Here is a 20,021-nt window from a genome sequence, read left to right as displayed (position 1 = left end):
GTATCCTAATAATGGATATTTGCAGTTAACACCTTATGTGCTGTGTAGGGTTTCTAGAAAGCACAGACCTACTGTCAGCGACATCCCATGATGCACTTACAGATCATAAATATATATAATCATCTTATTCCTGACATAAACCACACTGGATAAAATAAATTAGAAGCTTTATTAATTATTGTTATTATTATATTTCTTTTTATCACTCGGTTGTAGCTAAGAAATGATTCCTATGGAAACTGTAGGTAAATACGCTATAAAATATGTGCTAACTATGACAGCCGCGTAAGGGACATAAACACTTTACAAGTCGGAAATCATCAAAATACCAGGAGAAAGATCCCCGAAACTCAACTCCCTCCCTCCTGACCAGCAACAACCAATCAGAGATGAGTTTACATCTTCAATGGGAGGCTGATCTAAACCAGTGGTTCCTATGGATGTTCTTCATCCGGTTACTACCTGTTTCCCAAGCCTAGCAGAGGCGGCCATCTTGTGATCTGTAGACATTACTGAGGTACTCTATGGCTAATATCCACTAGGTTTGACTAGTATTCACACAACACTGGTTACTGATGAGGGCCGGCGCTCCCATCACGACTATTGGGCCCAGCTCATGTAATGGCCGCCCCTGCTGTGCAGGGTGAGGACAGGAGAGTCTCAGGCCTTTTCTAACCCTTCCCCGAGACCCTTTGCATTGTTTTTGCGCTGATTTATGGTTTCCTATTGCCATTGACATAAACCCAATTGTGCTTTAATGGTCTGACAAGCGGGACGAACCACACGAATGCGACAAACAGAACAGCAAACCAGTCACAATTTCAGAATTTGCACCTATCGGCGGCGGCGGCCATCGCCGCCTCTTCTATTTTTGTTGATGCTTTAATAAAAATGGAAGGTTACACAGTAAATGTCTTGTTTGTAACTTTTTGAAATTTTTTCCTTTTTTTTTTTTTTTTTTTTAAGAAAAGTGGAAGAATACATGTAATATTATTGGTGGAGTTAAAACCTGTGCAAACTAACGCACATCGACTAAAGTGTCCCGAAAGTCATTTTTGAAGACTGAATATTTTTTTTACACCACACCCTACGAATTTTTTTTTTTTTTTTTAAATTCAACTTAAAAAATTTTGTTTTTTTAATACATATCTAAATTTGACAGTTCATGGCTGTGGCTAATAATGAGTTAAAACCAATTATATTATTTGTATAAAAATACAGTGTTTTTTTTTTTATTCCCCCTTTAGATATTTCTATTGTTTTTGATGTTTTCGTGTGTCTTTTATTCATATGGTATAATAGAGCTGCTGCTAGATATCCATGGTGGTTTATGGAAGGTCAATGCATGCGACACTACTCACTATCCTCGTAAAAATCGCAAGTGGTCCCATAAAAGTCAGGACGACTGATGCTAGGATGATGGGGGGGGGGACGTCACTGCTCCCGGCCCTATACAGAAGGAACAGCATCACCTGGATTAATCCATCCCGGAACCGGATGGCCCGAATGGACTTGTGGCGAGCCAGGCCACAGAGGTAAGATGGCAGTGCTTTTCTTGGATATATTCAAGGGCAATCTGGTACATTGCTCCCGAGAGGCCCTGTCGAGTGTATATTTTTGTAATCAATAAATGCATGTGCTAATATCCCACTGCCAGAAGATGCATCCATGGTTGACCAACTTCGAGATAAGACACGGGATCACTCCTTCACGGCATCTGTCAGACATCGGTCAGTCCCGTCACTGCACTCTAACTTTGCCTTCCTGGCTTTTTTGGGCTCAATCCAAGAATTGTGTATAACAGTCCCACCGGGAGCCGGATCGACTTGCAACACTGAAACCACCCTCTTCTTCATCTTGTTCTTCAAGACGTTGCGGAACTTCTGCCGGGTAAAGGCGTACAAGAGAGGGTGAAAGATGGTTGTGCCATAGGCCATGGTGATGAAACAGATGCGTAACTTCACCAGAAGGTCACTGGGCCCCAGACAGAGGATAAGAAGGTTCACGATAGAAATGGGAGCCCAACAGAGTAAGAAGGTCGTGATGATGATAAGAGACATCCTGAAGACACGTTTTTGGCGTTCTCGCCGATCACGGTGGCGTTTCACTGCCCGTCTCAAGGCAATGATGACGGAGACGGAGGCCTGGACCCTCATGGGTGGGTTCTGTATTACTGCTGGAGGGGCCAATCTCTTGGTCTCCCCCATGGTGCTTTGGTCTGATGATTTCCTCTTTTTTCTCTTCTTGGTTTTCCGACGTTGGCTTCGCTTAAAATGATTTCCGATCTTGATGTTGAGGGCTTGGAGGATTTTGGAGTAGGTGACGAGCATAACAGCCACGGCCGCGAAGAATATGGGAATCTGAATGACCAAGTGATAGTACATTCCCAGCTCCGTGTGGTACTCATTGACACTGACACAGAGCAAAGTCCGATTCTGCCACGTTGCCATGTGATCTGGGTCGCCGAAAAATTCCACTTCGAAGAAAGGAATGAAGAAAACCATGAGAGAGACAAACCAGACGCAGGAGAGGAGCAGCACCATCCGACTCGGAGTAAGGACGCGGTTAGCTGGTCTGACGGAGATGTCGTACCTGTCCAAACTGATCACCAAAACATTGATGGCCGTAGCAATGCTACTGAAAGTGACGCATGCCTCGTGGAAGCAACAAACCAGAGCAATGTTCTGCTCCAGCGGGATCAGGATGATGACTATGGTCAGCGGGACACAGATCACACAGATGATGATATCCAGGACATGAAGGTTCATGGTCACCATATTACTGACTGAGTCCACCAGGTTTGACTGCATACAGTAGAGGACAAGAACCGTCAAGTTGCTGCTAAAACCCAACACAATCTCCAGCATAAGGAAGCTGGTAAGGGAAACCTGGAAGCCCAGTGGGTAAGGGAAGTACCAGCCGGCATCTGAGCTGGATCCATCATTAGTTTCCAAGATGGCGTCGTACATATCTGTCTCCTTGGCTGACACCATTCTGTTCTCTGCATAGTCCTAGAAATGGGGAACTTCTTCTGTGCGTCTCCCTGTGGGGTAAACAAAGAAAGGAACACGTTAGATCAGTCACACGAGGGATTTCTACTTATATTACTGGAATGTGAGGCAGCCATTTTGTATTCTGGGCTACTCTCCATGACAAAGCGGCCTACAAGTTACTAGGTCGGCCATTTTGTCTTTTAAACCATTCCTCTATGACGATAGAGGATATCTGTCTCATTACGCTATGGACCGCAGTATAGAAGAGGGCGGCCATTTTGTGTTTCAGCCCATTTCCTGGCAATGGAACCAATTTGTTCCTTGGAAGCTATGAGTGCCATTGAACAATGAGGCAGCCATTTTCGGTTCTGGCCCTGTTTTTAAGGGGACCAATATTTTATAGAAGTAGCTTGGGAGACCCAGCGCGTTGTGAACATTTTCGGATGAGGCCACCTCCCCCGCACATACTTTTCCAAACCACCTATGGACATGGACAAACCCCCCTTTCATGTGACATGGGCACGATATGTGCTGGTCATGCCCCGATTTTGGATGTGTTTTGCACATGAAGTGCCTGAGTTAGACTTACAGTGATAGGCTCAGGAGATTTACCAGATCTTCTGGGAGTTCCTTTTTTATTTTTAGGGGGCCTCCTGGACATTTTGGGAGGTTTGCTCTAAAGTGACATATTAGCTACAGTGAACCACTAGGCAGCCATTTTGTATTCTAAATGTTTGACAAGCCAACAGAAGTCTCCAAAGATGAAGGATTGTACTATACTGAATTATTTCTTACACATCCTGATGGATTTACATAGAAGATAACAATATGGCAGTGGTACATTTGGTGCCCTGTTGTGCGGGTGGCGGCGGTGGGCTGGGGGTACGGAGACGATGGCAGGTAATGTTCATAAACAATTCCCAGTGTGTTGCGAGCCGCGTGCGCCAACACTGGATGTCTTCATTAACAGAGACCACTTTGGATTCAGAACACGACTGGAGAACTTTGCATCAATAGGAGATGAATAGACAGTAATCCCGGTGGTGACACTGAGTGAATCATCGTAACGTCCCGCTGACTGCCAGGACACAACCACTGTGTGCATTAATGATGGAGCACCAAGGACAGGAGGCCGGGACGCCACGCTGAAGATCTGCTGCCTTAAAGGGACGCTCCTGTTAAATCTCATAATTTGCTGAACTTAGAGTGTGAGTGGAGAAGGTCATGGAGTAGCATTTGTGTCCAGCATGTCATCCTTGACAGATGAAGGGGCTAGTGGAATGTTGGGTGGAGGTAGAAGAAGTCTCGTTACTAACAACAATACGTCAGTGTAGCCAAACTTAGGGCTATGGTCAAACAAGGAACGATCCGGAGTACATGGAAGGATCATACCTACACCTTTCCTTATGGGGAAAAAACTTGGATGAGGTCACCATCCCTATCCACAGATTGTGTATAGAGCCGCAGCTTCATTCACTTTAATGGAATACAGCTGCAATACCCGACACAACCTGTGAGCAGGTGTGGTGCTGTTTTTGGAAAAACAGCCATGTTTTTCTAACCATTCTTTAGGCGTTTCTTTAATTTTCCTATTCTTCCAAACAGCCGTTATATTTTGCAGCGCGGAGTCTCTTGGGCTTCGTAGACTACATTATTATCTCACTGCTGACCCGGGGTGAGGCGACATCTATAGAGAGTGTGAATTCATTTCAATGAGATTGATTTACTTTACTGACCTTTGTGCTGTCAGGGGAATCTGCAGCCATTTACATAATGCACCGATTTATGGATGTGCACAGAGAGGAGAGCGGGGAGCAATAATATATTCACTGGGGGAAGGCACTAATCCATCAATATCTATAATATCTATCTATCTATCTATCTATCTATCTATCATCTATCTATCTATCTATCTATCTTACAGTGTTGGCCAAAAGTATTGTGCGCCCCCCCCCCTTCCTGCAGTTCTGTCAGATAATCCTCGCTGTCCCCCAGACAATGATTACAAGCACAAACTCTTTGGTAATATCTTCATTTATTTTGCTTGCAATGAAAAAACACAAAAGAGAATGAAAAAAAAGTCACATCATTGATCATTTTACACAAAACTCCAAAACTGGTGCGGACAGAAGTATTGGCGCCCTCAGCCTAATACTTGGTAGCACAACCTTTAGACACAATAACTGCGCACAACCGCTTCCGCTAACCAGCAATATGTTTCTTACAAGGCTCTGCTGGAATCTTAGACCATTCTTCTTTGGCAAACTGCTCGCGGTCCCCCCTGAGATGTGAAGGGGGCCTTCTCCAAACTGCCACCAAGAGATCTCTCCCCCTCCCCCACAGGTGTTCTATGGGAGTCAGGGCTGGACTCATTGCTGCCACTTTACAAGTCTCCAGGGCTTTCTCTCACCACCATTTTCTAGTGCTGACCTGAAGTGTGTTTTGGGTCCTTGTCCTGCTGGAAGAGCCCTGACCTCTGAGGGAGACCCCGCTTTCTCACACTGGGCCCTACATGATGCTGCACAATGTGTTGGTCATCTTCAGACTTCATAATGCCATGCACACGGTCAAGCAGTCCAGTGCCAGAGGCAGCAAAGCAACCCCAAACCATCAGGGACCTCCGCCATGTCTGACTGTAGGGGGCGTCTTCTTTTCTTTGAAGGCCTCTTTTTCCTGTAAACTCTATGTTGAGGCCTTTTCCTACTTTTTTCTCATCTGACCAGAGAACATTCTTCCAAAACGGTTTTGGCTTTCTCAGGTAGGTTTTGGCAAACTCCAGCCTGGCTTTATGTCTCTGGGTAAGAAGTGGGTCTTCCTGGGTCTCCTACCATACAGTCCCTTCTCATTCAGACGCTGACACTGGATAGTACGGGGTGACACTGTTGTACCCTCGGACTGCAGGGCAGCTTGAACTTGTTTGGATATTAGTCAAGGTTCTTGTAGCCTTGAGATTGCTCATGCTTCCTCACAATTTTGCTTCTCAAGTCCTCAGACAGTTCCTTGGTCTTCTTTCTTTTCTCCATGCTCAATGTGGTCACACAAGGACACAGGACAAAGGTTGAGTCAACTTTAATCCATTTCAACTGGCTGCAAGTGTGATTTAGTTATTGCCACCACCTGTTACCTCAGGTAAGTAACAGGTGCTGCTAATTACACAAATTAGAGAAGCATCACATGATTTTTCAAACAGTGCCAATACTTTTGTCCACCCCCTTTTTTATGTTTGCTGTAGAATTATATCCAATTTGGGTTTTTGACAATTCTTTTTGTGCTTTTCCATTGAAGACAAATTAAATGAAGATAATAATACCAAAGAATTTGTGATTGCAATCATTATCTGGAAGAAACTGAGTATTATCTGACAGAATTGCAGGGGTGCCAATACTTTTGGCCAACACTGTATCTCCTATCTATCTATCTATCTATCTACCTATCGCTTTGTTATTTATAACTAGTTTTATCAAACTACTAAACCACTTGGAACAGATGACGATTATTATTATTATTCCTTTCCTTAGATTCCATCTCTATCATATAGACCGGGGGTCGGTAACCTGTTTTGTTTGGCGGTATTTGCCGCGTAATAATTATAAGGCTAAACCACAAACCATAACGCGGCAGTGCGGCCACCAGATGCTTCTGGACTCATGTACTGCTATTTCCCAGGACACACCTTTACATTCCCATTAGAAGCATGACCAGGGGTGAGCCTGCTCCTTTCGCCGCCCGAGGCTAACTGCAGAAAGCCGCCCCCGCCCCCCACCGGGAGGAGGGGGCGGATTGGGGGCGTGGCCGGGCAGATCAGGGGCGTGGCCGAGTGAAGGGGCGGGGCTTAGCCCCGTTCGCCGGCAGAGAGTAGGCCCGGAGACTGCCTGCTCTCTGCCTGAGCGTGAGGGGAGGCTGCTGGAGCTACGCTGCTCCAGCGGCCTCCCCAAACCACCGCTCGGTGATAAACCAGTCCAGGACAGCTTGTCCTGGACTGGCTTAGGTTAGCAAAAATGCCGCCCTCCCTGAGGCCCTGGCATAGCGTCGCTTGAAGCGCTCATGGGAGGTGCAGCACTGAGGTGCGGCACTGAGCATGACAGTCCATGCGTAGCCCCCAATTAGTGATAAGTGTATGTGTCCAGGGGCACCTTATAGCAGCACCTTTATGTATCTGGGTACAGCTATAGTTATATCCGGTTCTGGGCCTCTGCTATTGTCACTTCAGTGTAAAGCTGTGTTAACATGATGCATTTATGCACAAAAATATATATATATATATTTTTTTTTTTTATTGGAAAGCAGTCTGCGTTTTTGTGCAAATACACAGTTTTATATATAATACTGTCCCATAGTGGCCCCACCAAATTTTCAAAAAACTTCAGGTTCAGCCAAACCCAAAATCTTTGGTTTTCGCCACTCACTAGCCATTATTATACTGTGGATTTTCTTTAGACCTCAGAGTATAATAAGCAGAGGCCCAGGAGAGGTGACAAACAAAAACAATGTTACTCACCTTCCCTGGACTCCGGCGCGGCTCCCTGTTCTCTTCGGCTCTCAAGGATCACATTGGCGTCTTTGACACCAATGTAACCCCTGAGGCAATCTCTGACATCAGGCAGAAGCACCAAAGAGAACAGGGAGCCGCACCAGAGTCCAGGGAAGGTGAGTAACATCATTTTTCACGTTTGTCCACCTGCTCTTCTCAGTATATACTCTGAGGTCTGAAGAGACCCCTCAGTATATTAACAGCAGTTTCGTTTCAGATGTGTTTGGTCCAAATGAAACCACTGGGTGAGTTGCCCAAGTTCTACCCCCCGAGAGACTCCTGCTGCCGTACAGGGAGATGTTTCGGTGGTTGCCAACCCCTGATATAGGTCATAAGAAATGAACAATGTTTGCTGTTTACACAATAATGCAGTAAAGAGTTCTGATATTTCCTCTCATAGTGTGGCGCCACCTGGTGTTCACAGTGTATAGCACTCTGTGCATGTCCTCCTAATGACCGGAGCGCTGGTGGACGCACATGCTCAGTTGCTCTCCCTAAATCCAGATCTCTATATAATGACTGGTCACTGCCTGGCAGCCAATAGAAGTAGATCTCTGCCCTGCTCGTCAGGAGCGGAGGCTGAGCAGTAGGGGGCAGTCATTTCTTCTTCTATGTGTCTCTTTCTATAATATATAGATGGATTTGCTTCTATATTGTGTGATCTTCTATGACTAGAACTATTCTGTAGCTTTGATGTTATTTTTTTGTCTGTGTTCTTTTTCTAGTCTCTTCAGGCTGCAGTAAGCGCTGACTCTTCTCCGTCCAGCAGATGGCAGTAGGAGGCCGGCTCCAGTGAAGCGTACGGCGTATACATCTCCAGTTCCTAAATCATCTCTAGTGTAACAAATCTGCAGCCTCTGAAAACATGGCAGAAATAGGGCACTAGTATGGGGGTCCTGCGCGCTCCAGTCCCGGATCCAGTCTTGTGCCTCACAGCAGTAAAGCAATCTGCAGAAATAGTTTTAACCCCCGCAGGCCTGTCCATATCTAAAGCCAGGAGATCCAGCAGGTCTGCAGCAGTCAAGATAATAAAGAGAAGGAGGGAACATCTCCAGAAATCCTTCAATTCTACCCTGAAGAAATTGGAAATGGTGGCTGAGATGTAAGGTACATGAAGTGGGTGAGGCAGGACAGACTGGAGGAACGCAGCAATCTGCAGGAGATCCCTTTTATCATTTAAAGGGAGGGTGTGACAGAACCCAACCCAGCAGGTAGGTAGGTTAGGGCCACCTGAATCTAATGGTGGTCTTCCCTTGTGAATCCTCGCTGCCCCGTTACCAAAATATCGCTGCTTCTATCAATATGCAAATGAGCTCTTTGGAGCAATGACAACACTACAGTTGCTCCAAAGAGCTCATTTGCATACTGAAAAGCAATAACTTGGTAATAGAGGCAGCGAGGAGTCACAAGGGAAAACACCATTTGGTTCACGTGCCCTTATCCTATCTACCTGCGGGGCTGGGTACTGCACACACGCTCCCTTTATAGTCTAAGGGGGTTGCAGGTCTCTCCATAGACTTCACTTTAGAGGACTGCGCCTGTACGGCCACCTCACCTATATATGGCTATGATAATAGTTCAGTTGGAGTCCAGGTCGTGATGTGGGTGGGTGGGGGCACAATCAATTGATCCCTGGGTGTTCGGGACCTAGATACACCTACAACACGAGGGTCCCGGGTACTCCCTGAATGTGATCCATGTGCAGAATGTCTGTTCCATATTGTGTAGAGAGAAGCAGCGGAGGGGTCTGCGGGGATATCAGCTCTATTTCAGACTCTGCTTGTGCTTACAATATGGAAATTTTCCCTCTGTTTTTGCGGTGTCTAAATCTCATGTCGTCAATGACTTGATATTTTCTCTGACAGCCTTTATTACATGCAGGCTTTTTGGAGACTCGACTAGCCGCAGGCTACTGAAATGAGAGGCTCGGCTCCTTGAACGGCTTTGTGTCATGGTGGGTATTGATGTCTTTGTATTAAGAGCCTCGTCTTTTGGCTACAGACTGTTCCCCACAAGTTCTGTTATTGAAAGCTCTCCTTTGGGAAACTCATGGGAGACGGGCCGAGGGCATGATAGGGGTTGTAATCCATGGTGTTAGTCACTTGCCTTAAATACAGCAGTGAAAGTTATGTGATCTGCTTAAAGGGACTTATCACCACCTCCGCAAACTTTTTGCCCCCTTTAATGGGCACCTTCTAGTGCAGATGGAATTTTTTTCTGTAGCCCCCACCATTCCTGGGCAATCCGTAATGTTGGTTTCAGCACCCAATATACTAGTTAGGTTCTCTACTGTCGTGTGGGCAGTCCTGGGGTGGTACAGATGTATAGGACCGCCCACTTGACAGTAGAGAGCCTAATTAACATATTGGGTGCTGTCAGTTTCATCGTGATTGCCCTGGTGCAGTAGAGGCTAGAGACTGGGAAAATAAATAGCGAAAAATTGGGGCCGGCCTGATACAATGCTCTGCCTGAAGAACAGCGCTCACCCAGAAGATGACAGAAATTTCTTTAATAACAAATGGAACAGCACAACGCGTTTTGGACATATGGTAGTCCTACCACATTTTCTTCCAGTGGTAATACACGAGGATCGGCTCGGTGTTGTTTGTTTTTTGCCTTCGGGAAAATAAATAGGTCTGGGGTCTTGTCTCAATTAAAGGGGTCATCCAGGCTTTACAAAATGGCAACTTTAAAGAGGTTTTCCAAAACTAAGATCTAGCGTATCCTTAGGATAGATCATCATTATCATATGGGTGAGGGTCTGACATCTGAGACCCCAGATGGCTATGCTTGATTTTGCAACACAATGCAACTCACTTGAGTTGTAACAGGCCACGTCATTGGACATGATATCACATTGCCATTGAAGAGACCGCTGTTGGTGCTTCAATCACCTGATCTGCGGGGGGTCCATGGTGTAAGACCCCTCCACTGATCTAATATCGAGAGCCGGTCCAGGATGCATCAACAATATTGTAGTAGTGGAGAATGAATAGAAAACGTATCAAGTAAGGGAAAGCCACTCATCTCTATAGTCCATAGTGTCACCTGTAATGTGTGATCTCACCAACAGATGGCGCTATTATATTCCATATACATGCTAGATCTGCCGTAAATTCTTGTGGAGTCTAAAATATCAGCAAAACCTTCCCGGGGTCCTTGTAGAACATGTGGAGCTCTGTGTGGCCCTCGGCAGGAGGAACAAGTAACACCGGGGGAAAATTATTATGACTTGTCTACAGTTTTCTGGTATAAAGACAAGAAAAAGTTGCAAATTGTTGTCCATTATGCCTTAAAGGGGTTGCTCATCACAGACAATCCCTTTAATATTAGGACTGCTCCAAAGACTCCTGGCAAACAGCTGAATGTCCCAGGACAAGGGAGAGGGGTCACTGTTTGCTCCTTGTGGAGGGGGGACAAGGCCCAAGCACGGTATCCCCCTACTATTGTCCTAGATACATGTACAATGTAGTCAGACGTCCAGAAGAGGGTCAGAGCCAATTCTGAGACAAATACAATACCAGGTGAGACATCAATGTGTGTAGAGTTGGGTCTACGTAGCAGTAGTGCAGCCTCAGGCTTTTGGCCTGTAACTTCTATTGCTTCTGACTGAAGGACGTCTCTTTCTTCCCTTCTAGTAGGAATGACAGATCATACACATCATGGCGCACTTTACCACGACTGATAATAACGGAGGTGTTTTCCTTGTTAATCCTTCAGATTATGAGGTAAGACTTTCCATTCTGTGATTCACTTTCTCCAGAGACCTCGCTGATCCCTGTTCTGGAGATGAGACGTCTCCATGGACATCTGGATAAATTCACAAAGTCTTCCCGGAATGTTCTGTATCCTTATAGGCCGAACATTATAGGCTTGCATGACGCTTCTTACAGGAGATGATCTGTGCATTAGTGAATCAATCTCCATCATCTCCGGCTGAAGATCTGTCGTTCATGGAGTATCATGATATCATCATTTAATATCACACGGATTCCTGGCTCGCATTGAGCCCCATCCGTATAGACAGAGAGATAATATCACGCGATCTTCAGGATATTGATAAAGGAGAGGTGACCCTTGAAAGGATAGCAGAAGTGATGTCATCTTATAGTCTGTGAGCATCTAATACCCTTCAGGGAGAGGAGACTCAGCAGAACGTGTGAAATCTTCTCTGACACCCCCAGCAATACATTTCATTTATAGTAACCATTTTGCCCCGACATATTTCAGCCAATGTGAATGGTGCCTTTCAGGTGTCGCTTCCAAATCAGAACCTATAACAATATATAATGCATCCATACATTGTTACAACACCCCAGAATCCACACAGGACAGGTAAAAAGTGTCTGGTGGGTTTCAGCCACTTTAGCACCCGCCGCTCACAAGAGTTGGGGTTCTGTGTCCCCTATTTCATTGTAGTGATGGCTACATATATACATTGCCACTTCATGCTACTCATGGACAAGATATTTTCATTTTAGGATAACTCGAGGGGATAGGGTGCTTGTTTGGGGGCGATTCTTTCTACCTTCTCTGTGGTGGTATACATGGCAATCTTTGGTCATGGGTGTCAAAGACGTCCTGTAGCCCTAAGACACTGTCATATATGTTACCTGCAGCCACCACTAGGGGAGCTCACTGTATACAGACTCATATAGCTCCTGTACACAAGCTACATAAAGCCATATATAACTAGCTCCCCCTAGTGGTGGTGGCAGCCAGTGGGTATGTTGTCAGTTTACGCTGCTATACTGATACATAAAACAATTTCAGCACAGGAGATCCTGAAGGCGCCTTTCTGGATGACCTATCTGTAGGGGGTGCTATGATTTCTGGGTACAGTTTGCTAATATGGGGGGTGCCTGTGCCATCAGACCTCGCTGTGCAGGTTTGTTCCAGTGCTGGGAATGGTGTTATTTGCTGCTTTTGCTTATTGCAGGTTGGTACGATAGAGTCCATGCATAATTCAGCAGATGTAATGCAATGAATTCACAATGAGAGCCGCGACCCTTCCAATAAACACGGCTCGCATGTTCTGTATTCTCAGAGTATTAGGAGTCCAAAATAAGAGCGAACCAATCCAAAGCAAATGGATCACTTGATCTTAGACCCGGCAGTACAGATAGGTCTCTACACACAAAATTTCATTAGACTTTCTAGACTATTGGCAGGCAGCAGGAGCCGGCGCACTACTAGTACCAGGTTGTGTGGCTGTGCTAAGTAAGTAATATGACCTGGCAATAGACAAATTGCAGGGTGGGGAGGTAGGTGTATACGTGACATGATAATGAGTCACATGTTTGGCACAAGGCCCTTTTTTGCACCAAACATGCACCACAAGTTCCAAGAATTTTAGGCAAATATCTGCCTTGAATTTATCTTCAGTTTCTGCCCCACAGATGCCAAACACCCTGAAGGTTCCCTTTAAATGATACAATGCTTCCTACCTGCAGTCACCACTAGAGGGAGCTTAGGGGTTCAATAATGAAACAGTATGCAGCAAGCTCCTAAGCTCCCTCTAGTGGCCACCACAGACAGCTAGGCTATATGATATAACAATGTCTGATCTCTATGAATAAGAGAGAGCTCATAGGATAAGAGCTGGAGCGGAGCCGCTGTCCAGGGTTGATGGCTTTGCCTTGGTCGATGCGTCATCGCTCAGCTGTCCGCATAGACACATTGCAGATCTTCTGTACACATTTGCTGTGTATTTATTTGCAGATGCCTCTACAGTGGAAATATTGCTTTAGCAAGGTGGCTGATTGGTATTCACATGCACAATTCCCGTTTCCGCAGGCTGTCGAGCAGACATTGTGCGGCATGCTAGTAATTTCATTTTTTGATGACTGATCCAACAGGATGTCATCGTTGAGAAACTCTTGTCTGTGACTGTTCAGAAACAACTCATAAATCAGTTGCACATGAGGTAGCCAAAATAATAGGCACCCCCTGGAGCAAAGCCAAGTCTTATTAAAGCACGCTCGACCATCAGGGGTGACCATTGGATGGCTACGGAGATTATTACACCACTACATGAATATTTTACTGCAGGATTGACATGGAGGCGCAACCACAACTGGAGCTTCTTCCAGGCATGGCCGGAACAAGAGGTAGATGGACTAAGTGAGAAATCTATAGGGCGCCAATAGGGATATGGAAGTGCAGTCCTGTTACTGTAGGTGGACCCGCACAGAGGAGGTCACATGATGATATCCGTGCAGGTGCTGGAAGGCGCCATGGCGGAGGAGACAGAATGGCAGTCAGTGTGTAGGGGGGTCTGGTGCTTTGGTCTGCTGTATGTGTTTATTTATGGGGACTGGTCTGTATTAGTTTAGTGGGTTTGGGTTTCAGATCTATAGGTCCTATCTGGGGTCTGTATTTAGAAGTGTAGTTTAGGGCTTTTGTTAGTTTAGGGACCGGGCCTATACCTATGTCCCTGCAGCTACGACACCACCTCATAATGTGGGATATCCTGTGGATCACCCGCATTGGCTTCCATGGATTGCTAATAGATCCAATGGATTACCTTGAATGACCAGTGACAGTTCAGGAGGAGAGTCTGGTGAGTGAACAGAACAAAGTGCTAGCTCACAGGTCCAGAGTATATTGATTGTATGTTATTAACCCTTCAGTGCATGAAGGCGATGGCATTCAGTGTTTTAGGAGACATAGCGGGGCACAAGGATGAATGTCGTCTGTGTATAGTAAGTGGTATCAGAAAATAGGTCATCAGATTGCAGTAGCCTTCTAGCTGTGGAGTGTCTGGAATCTCAAGAGCAAGTTAGGACATTTGACAGATCCTTTCTGCTCGACCTGCCGCACAGTTCAGATTCTCATCCTGCTCAGCTTTCTCCTGCATATCAGGCCGGTTCACTGCTCCGAGATGGATAAACACCACGTCCACATCACTCCGCACATACAACTGTGGAGGCAGCTGCTCTAACGAATTAAAGGGACATCTAAAGACACCAGGTGGTGAGGCCTAGAACACCTGTATATATGATCACATTATATAGAGTTATCACTATCCAGAGCTGCATTCACAATTCTGCAAACTTCAAAAGCTTGACTTAAGAAAAATGAATTGACCCCCTGTATGACAGAAGATTAGATAAGATATTAGGGATAAAGGAAATGTCAACAAGCTTACTGCCAATTTACATTAACAAACAGTGGAATTATGCATACAGCTCTGGAGTGTAATACAAAATAAGTATAAGTAATATAATGTATGTACACAATGACTGTACCAGCAGAATAGTGAGCGCGGCTCTGGAGTATAATACAGGATAAGTAATGTAATGTATGTGCACAGTGACTGCACCAGCAGAATAGTGAGCGCAGCTCTGGAGTATAATACAGGATAAGTAATGTAATGTATGTACACAGTGACTGTACCAGCAGAATAGTGAGCGCGGCTCTGGAGTATAATACAGGATAAGTAATGTAATGTATGTACACAGTGACTGCACCAGCAGAATAGTGAGCGCGGCTCTGGAGTATAATACAGGATATGTAATGTATGTACACAGTGACTGCACCAGCAGAATAGTGAGCGCGGCTCTGGAGTATAATACAGGATAAGTAATGTAATGTTTGTACACAGTGACTGTACCAGCAGAATAGTGAGCGCGGCTCTGGAGTATAATACAGGATAAGTAATGTAATGTATGTACACAGTGACTGCACCAGCAGAATAGTGAGCGCGGCTCTGGAGTATAATACAGGATAAGTAATGTAATGTATGTACACAGTGACTGCACCAGCAGAATAGTGAGCGCGGCTCTGGAGTATAATACAGGATAAGTAATGTAGTGTATGTACACAGTGACTGCACCAGCAGAATAGTGAGCGCGGCTCTGGGGTATAATACAGGATAAGTAATGTAATGTATGTACACAGTGACTGTACCAGCAGAATAGTGAGCGCGGCTCTGGAGTATAATACAGGATAAGTAATGTAGTGTATGTACACAGTGACTGCACCAGCAGAATAGTGAGCACGGCTCTGGGGTATAATACAGGATAAGTAATGTAATGTATGTACACAGTGACTGCACCAGCAGAATAGTGAGCGCGGCTCTGGGGTATAATACAGGATAAGTAATGTAATGTATGTACACAGTGACTGCACCAGCAGAATAGTGAGCGCGGCTCTGGAGTATAATACAGGATAAGTAATGTAATGTTTGTACACAGTGACTGTACCAGCAGAATAGTGAGCGCGGCTCTGGAGTATAATACAGGATAAGTAATGTAATGTTTGTACACAGTGACTGCACCAGCAGAATAGTGAGCGCGGCTCTGGAGTATAATACAGGATAAGTAATGTAATGTATGTACACAGTGACTGCACCAGCAGAATAGTGAGCGCAGCTCTGGAGTATAATACAGGATAAGTAATGTAATGTATGTACACAGTGACTGCACCAGCAGAATAGTGAGCGCAGCTCTGGAGTATAATACAGGATGTAACTCAGGATAAGTAATATAACTGATATTAAACTACTATAATACTACTGTTATGTACAAGACTATAGCTACTGTAATGCTGATTATATGTACAAGGATATAGTATAATACTGTCCCTGCTCCTATTAGACATGATGTGTGTACTTGGATTGTATTGTGAGTTCCAGTCTCCCCAGTAAGCCCAGTCCATTACCAGTGACAGTAGGGATGTGCTCTTTATCAGCAGATGCCCCCTGAGCCTGGCAGGAATGGGTTGCTATTACATAAGGCTGTGTCTGCACCGTAGAGCTGTGTATCAAAGTGTAAAATATGAGCGCTGCAGGCAGGAGTAACATTCCCTAATCTAGGATGAGTTCCAAAGAAGACCATAAGAGAACAAAGATGCAGTAAGTGCTTACATGAAGAGGACTTTGGGGAGCCACAAGGCTATCAAATCCATTGCAAAGGTAAGAAAGAGCATCCAGCTAAAACATTGAGGGCGGACGGCCATTTATCAGAGCGTCATACACAAGCGTGAACTGCCAGCAGTGTGTGTGTGTATACAGTATATATATATCCTCTAAAAGGCTTGTACAAAGATACCCGCGCGGGTTTTGACGCGGAGAGAGACGCAGTGAGCCGCGTCTCTCTCTCTTGTCAAAACCCACCTGCCGCGACCATCGCTGTCGCGGCTTAACCCTCTGCTGTCAGCTCAAATGAATGAGCCGACATAGGAGGATGCTGCCGGGGGCGATAGCCGCGCGGCTGAGCCTGCGTGGCTTCCGCCTGAAGAAAGGACATGTCCTTTCTTTTCTCTAGCCCGCCGCTAGCAGAAAAAAAAAGCCCAGTGGTCTACATAGACCACCATTGTAAAGGGGCGGATTTTGAAGTGAAATCCGCTGTCAAAATCCGCCCCTTTGTTCACGTGTGAACTAGAATAGAATGATGCCACCTAGTGGTGAAAATATATTATTTACCAATTAGTGATTAAACCAACACTCCAGACAAAACTGATAGACAGTGATATATCTAGTGTAGGGTATATAGGATTAGTGCATGATATCTACGACTGAATCCCTATATTTCCTGTCACACAGTCTACTCCGCCCTTGCCCATAGGTTGTATTTGGTATTACAGCTCAGCCTCGCTCTTTTATCACTTTCAGGCTTCAATTCACTGACAGCAATAACAAATCTTAAAATTCATGAGGAAATGATACACAAAGTATATTAGGAAAGTGCATCAATTACTGATGCCTATTGATTATCCAATGGAAAATTCCTTGAAGTAATTAGATCTACAGTATATCAGTCCTGATCCTAATAATACCATCTGCCCGCTGGGAGGTGATATTTACCATATGGACCATCCAGATGTCACATCTACCTCCATGCTTTATATTCCATTTCTCAAGTCTCGCTGTCCTTGTCACTAAGACAATCGACTGCTATTTATAGTCCTGTAGCAGCGACTGCAGGTGACATGTGTCACTCCAACATGACAAGATAATAGTTATTACTCTCCTGATCCCCAACCCGATCCATATTCATTGCCAGACAGGAGCAATATACAGCAAGATATTGTACAGAAGGAAAATAAATATGTGTATGTAAGAGGAGGTAAGAATTTGTAATGTGAAAACTTTCATCTATCTATGCTTTATGCTTGTGTCCTTGTGAATTGCTTGTGGCAAGAAGGGTTTAACCCACAGGTAACAGCTCAATATAAAACACAGTAGGAAAGGCATTCATATTAAACTACTATAATACTGCCCCCTACATGCAAGAATATAACTACTATAATACTACCTACTACTATGTACAAGAATATAACTACTATAATACTACCTACTACTATGTACAAGAATATAACTACTATAATACTACCTCCTATGTACAAGAATATAACTACTAAAATACTACTCCTATGTACAAGAATATAACTACTATAATACTGCCTCTAATGTACAAGAATATAACTACTATAATACTGCCTCTAATGTACAAGAATATAACTACTATAATACTGCCTCTAATGTACAAGAATATAACTACTATAATACTGCCTCTAATGTACAAGAATATAACTACTATAATACTGCCTCCAATGTACAAGAATATAACTACTATAATACTGCCTCCAATGTACAAGAATATAACTACTATAATACTGCCTCCAATGTACAAGAATATAACTACTATAATACTGCCTCTAATGTACAAGAATATAACTACTATAATACTGCCTCTAATGTACAAGAATATAACTACTATAATACTGCCTCTAATGTACAAGAATATAACTACTATAATACTGCCTCCAATGTACAAGAATATAACTACTATAATACTACCTCCTATGTACAAGAATATAACTACTATAATACTGCTCCTATGTACAAGAATATAACTACTATAATACTGCTCCTATGTACAAGAATATAACTACTATAATACTGCTCCTATGTACAAGAATATAACTACTATAATACTGCTCCTATGTACAAGAATATAACTACTATAATACTACTCCTATGTACAAGAATATAACTACTATAATACTACTGCTCCTATGTACAAGAATATAACTACTATAATACTGCTCCTATGTACAAGAATATAACTACTATAATACTGCTCCTATGTACAAGAATATAACTACTATAATACCACCTCCTACCTCTATAATAGCACCTGTAATAATACAGTACATTTTGCACAGTGTGATGTATGTTCAGAACATTTTCAGCCCACAAGTATAATAATAGATTTGATGCTAATTGGTTTTTATGGGATTTCTGCCCTCGTTCGTTCATGTAAATATTTGGAATATCGCTTCTTATACAGATTATTAGCTCTTGTCTACAGTAAATGAAGGAGCGGACATGTCATGAATGGATCGGGTGTTGTTGGACGGCTTGGAGATGTATGTAGTCTATTATCCGCTCCTCTGTTTCATACAAGATGGGGATAAGACATTGATGTACAGCCGGGGGGGGGGGGGGGTGTACATTCCTTCCCTCTCGTACATGTAGTGTCAGTTTATTGCAGGTACAAGCTGTCAGATCACTTCACATTCAGGAGACCACTTGCATCAGTGTCCTCTGTGGGCAGTCAACGGTTTGCCGGAGTTTTTGCATCAAAAGAATCGGAGATTCGTTCCGCACAACCTACTCCCTTCAAGATAAAGACAATTTCTGAAGGTGCTCAAAGCCGCCTCACTCGTTGAAGGCTTCTTGAGGGAGAAGAGATTGCATAGGGCGATAGAACAGCAAATTAATCTGGAAATGCTGGAACACATTACAAGGAAAATTCTCCATTCTCAAACGTTCCTTGAGCAGTACACAAAGGCCCCCTCCGGAAGGAGTGACAGGCTTAAAGGAGAACCTCAAAGTCAACGATACACACAAAGACACCTCCGGGGCGAAGTTTCCTTTTCTTGGGACAGTAAAAAATTTAGTTTGCCACCTTAACCTTGTGTGTAAATACCCCGCTCGAGAAATTAGTTGATAACTCAACTAGTCCTTAGTTGCGTCATCTCCTGCCTTGATGATGTCACTGTCTCAGATCTATTAGGTTTTCTGCCTTATTAAAATCTCTGGCTCCTTAAAAACCTTTACATCTCCTACTGGATCTCTTCTATTAGCTTTCCTGTCTTGGTGATGTGAAAGATTGTCAGAGAAGTGATGTCACTGATTCCTGGAGGTCTAACCATTCTCCTGCCCTGGTGAGGTCAGTGGTTCCTGAAAATCTGGTGCGTCACTTCTTCCTCAAGAACTGTTTTTCTGTGAGAATCTGTCTGTGATCTCTCTGTTCTCTGCAGATCTGATGGATCTCCTGCCTCAGTGATGGAGATCACATAAATCTTCTAGCTTACTACTTTCTCCAGTCCCAAACCTGGGCCCTGAGATGTCACTAGTTACTAAGTCAATGGTTTATCTCCCCAACAGTGAGGTTACTACTTACTATATTACCATCTGAACCCTACTTCAGTCATGTTACATAACTCCTGATTCGTCTCTATCTCAGTGATGTCACTATTACTGA

The 20,021-nt window shown here is 44.2% G+C and overlaps 1 protein-coding gene across 3 annotated transcripts in view; it reads right to left on the bottom strand.

Moving 5' to 3' along the window:
• Positions 1-1,170: 1,170 nt before the first annotated feature.
• LOC142218083 (G-protein coupled receptor 22-like) overlaps positions 1,171-20,021 on the bottom strand; it is a 106,070-nt gene continuing 87,219 nt past the window's right edge. For 2 of the 3 annotated variants that reach the window (XM_075286525.1, XM_075286526.1), the window contains one exon: positions 1,171-3,043. In XM_075286525.1, coding sequence (XP_075142626.1) covers positions 1,701-2,993 — 1,293 coding nt within the window. In that variant the 5' untranslated portion in view covers positions 2,994-3,043 and the 3' untranslated portion in view covers positions 1,171-1,700. Of the gene's footprint in view, positions 3,044-16,393; positions 16,466-20,021 lie in introns of those variants that run through there. The other variant, XM_075286527.1, reaches the window with a different exon arrangement.

Source organism: Leptodactylus fuscus, chromosome 9 (assembly GCF_031893055.1).
Source record: "Leptodactylus fuscus isolate aLepFus1 chromosome 9, aLepFus1.hap2, whole genome shotgun sequence".
NCBI lineage: Eukaryota > Metazoa > Chordata > Amphibia > Anura > Leptodactylidae > Leptodactylus > Leptodactylus fuscus.
Note: the sequence above shows the minus strand (reverse complement) of the source record. Positions and strands in the feature narration are given on the sequence as shown.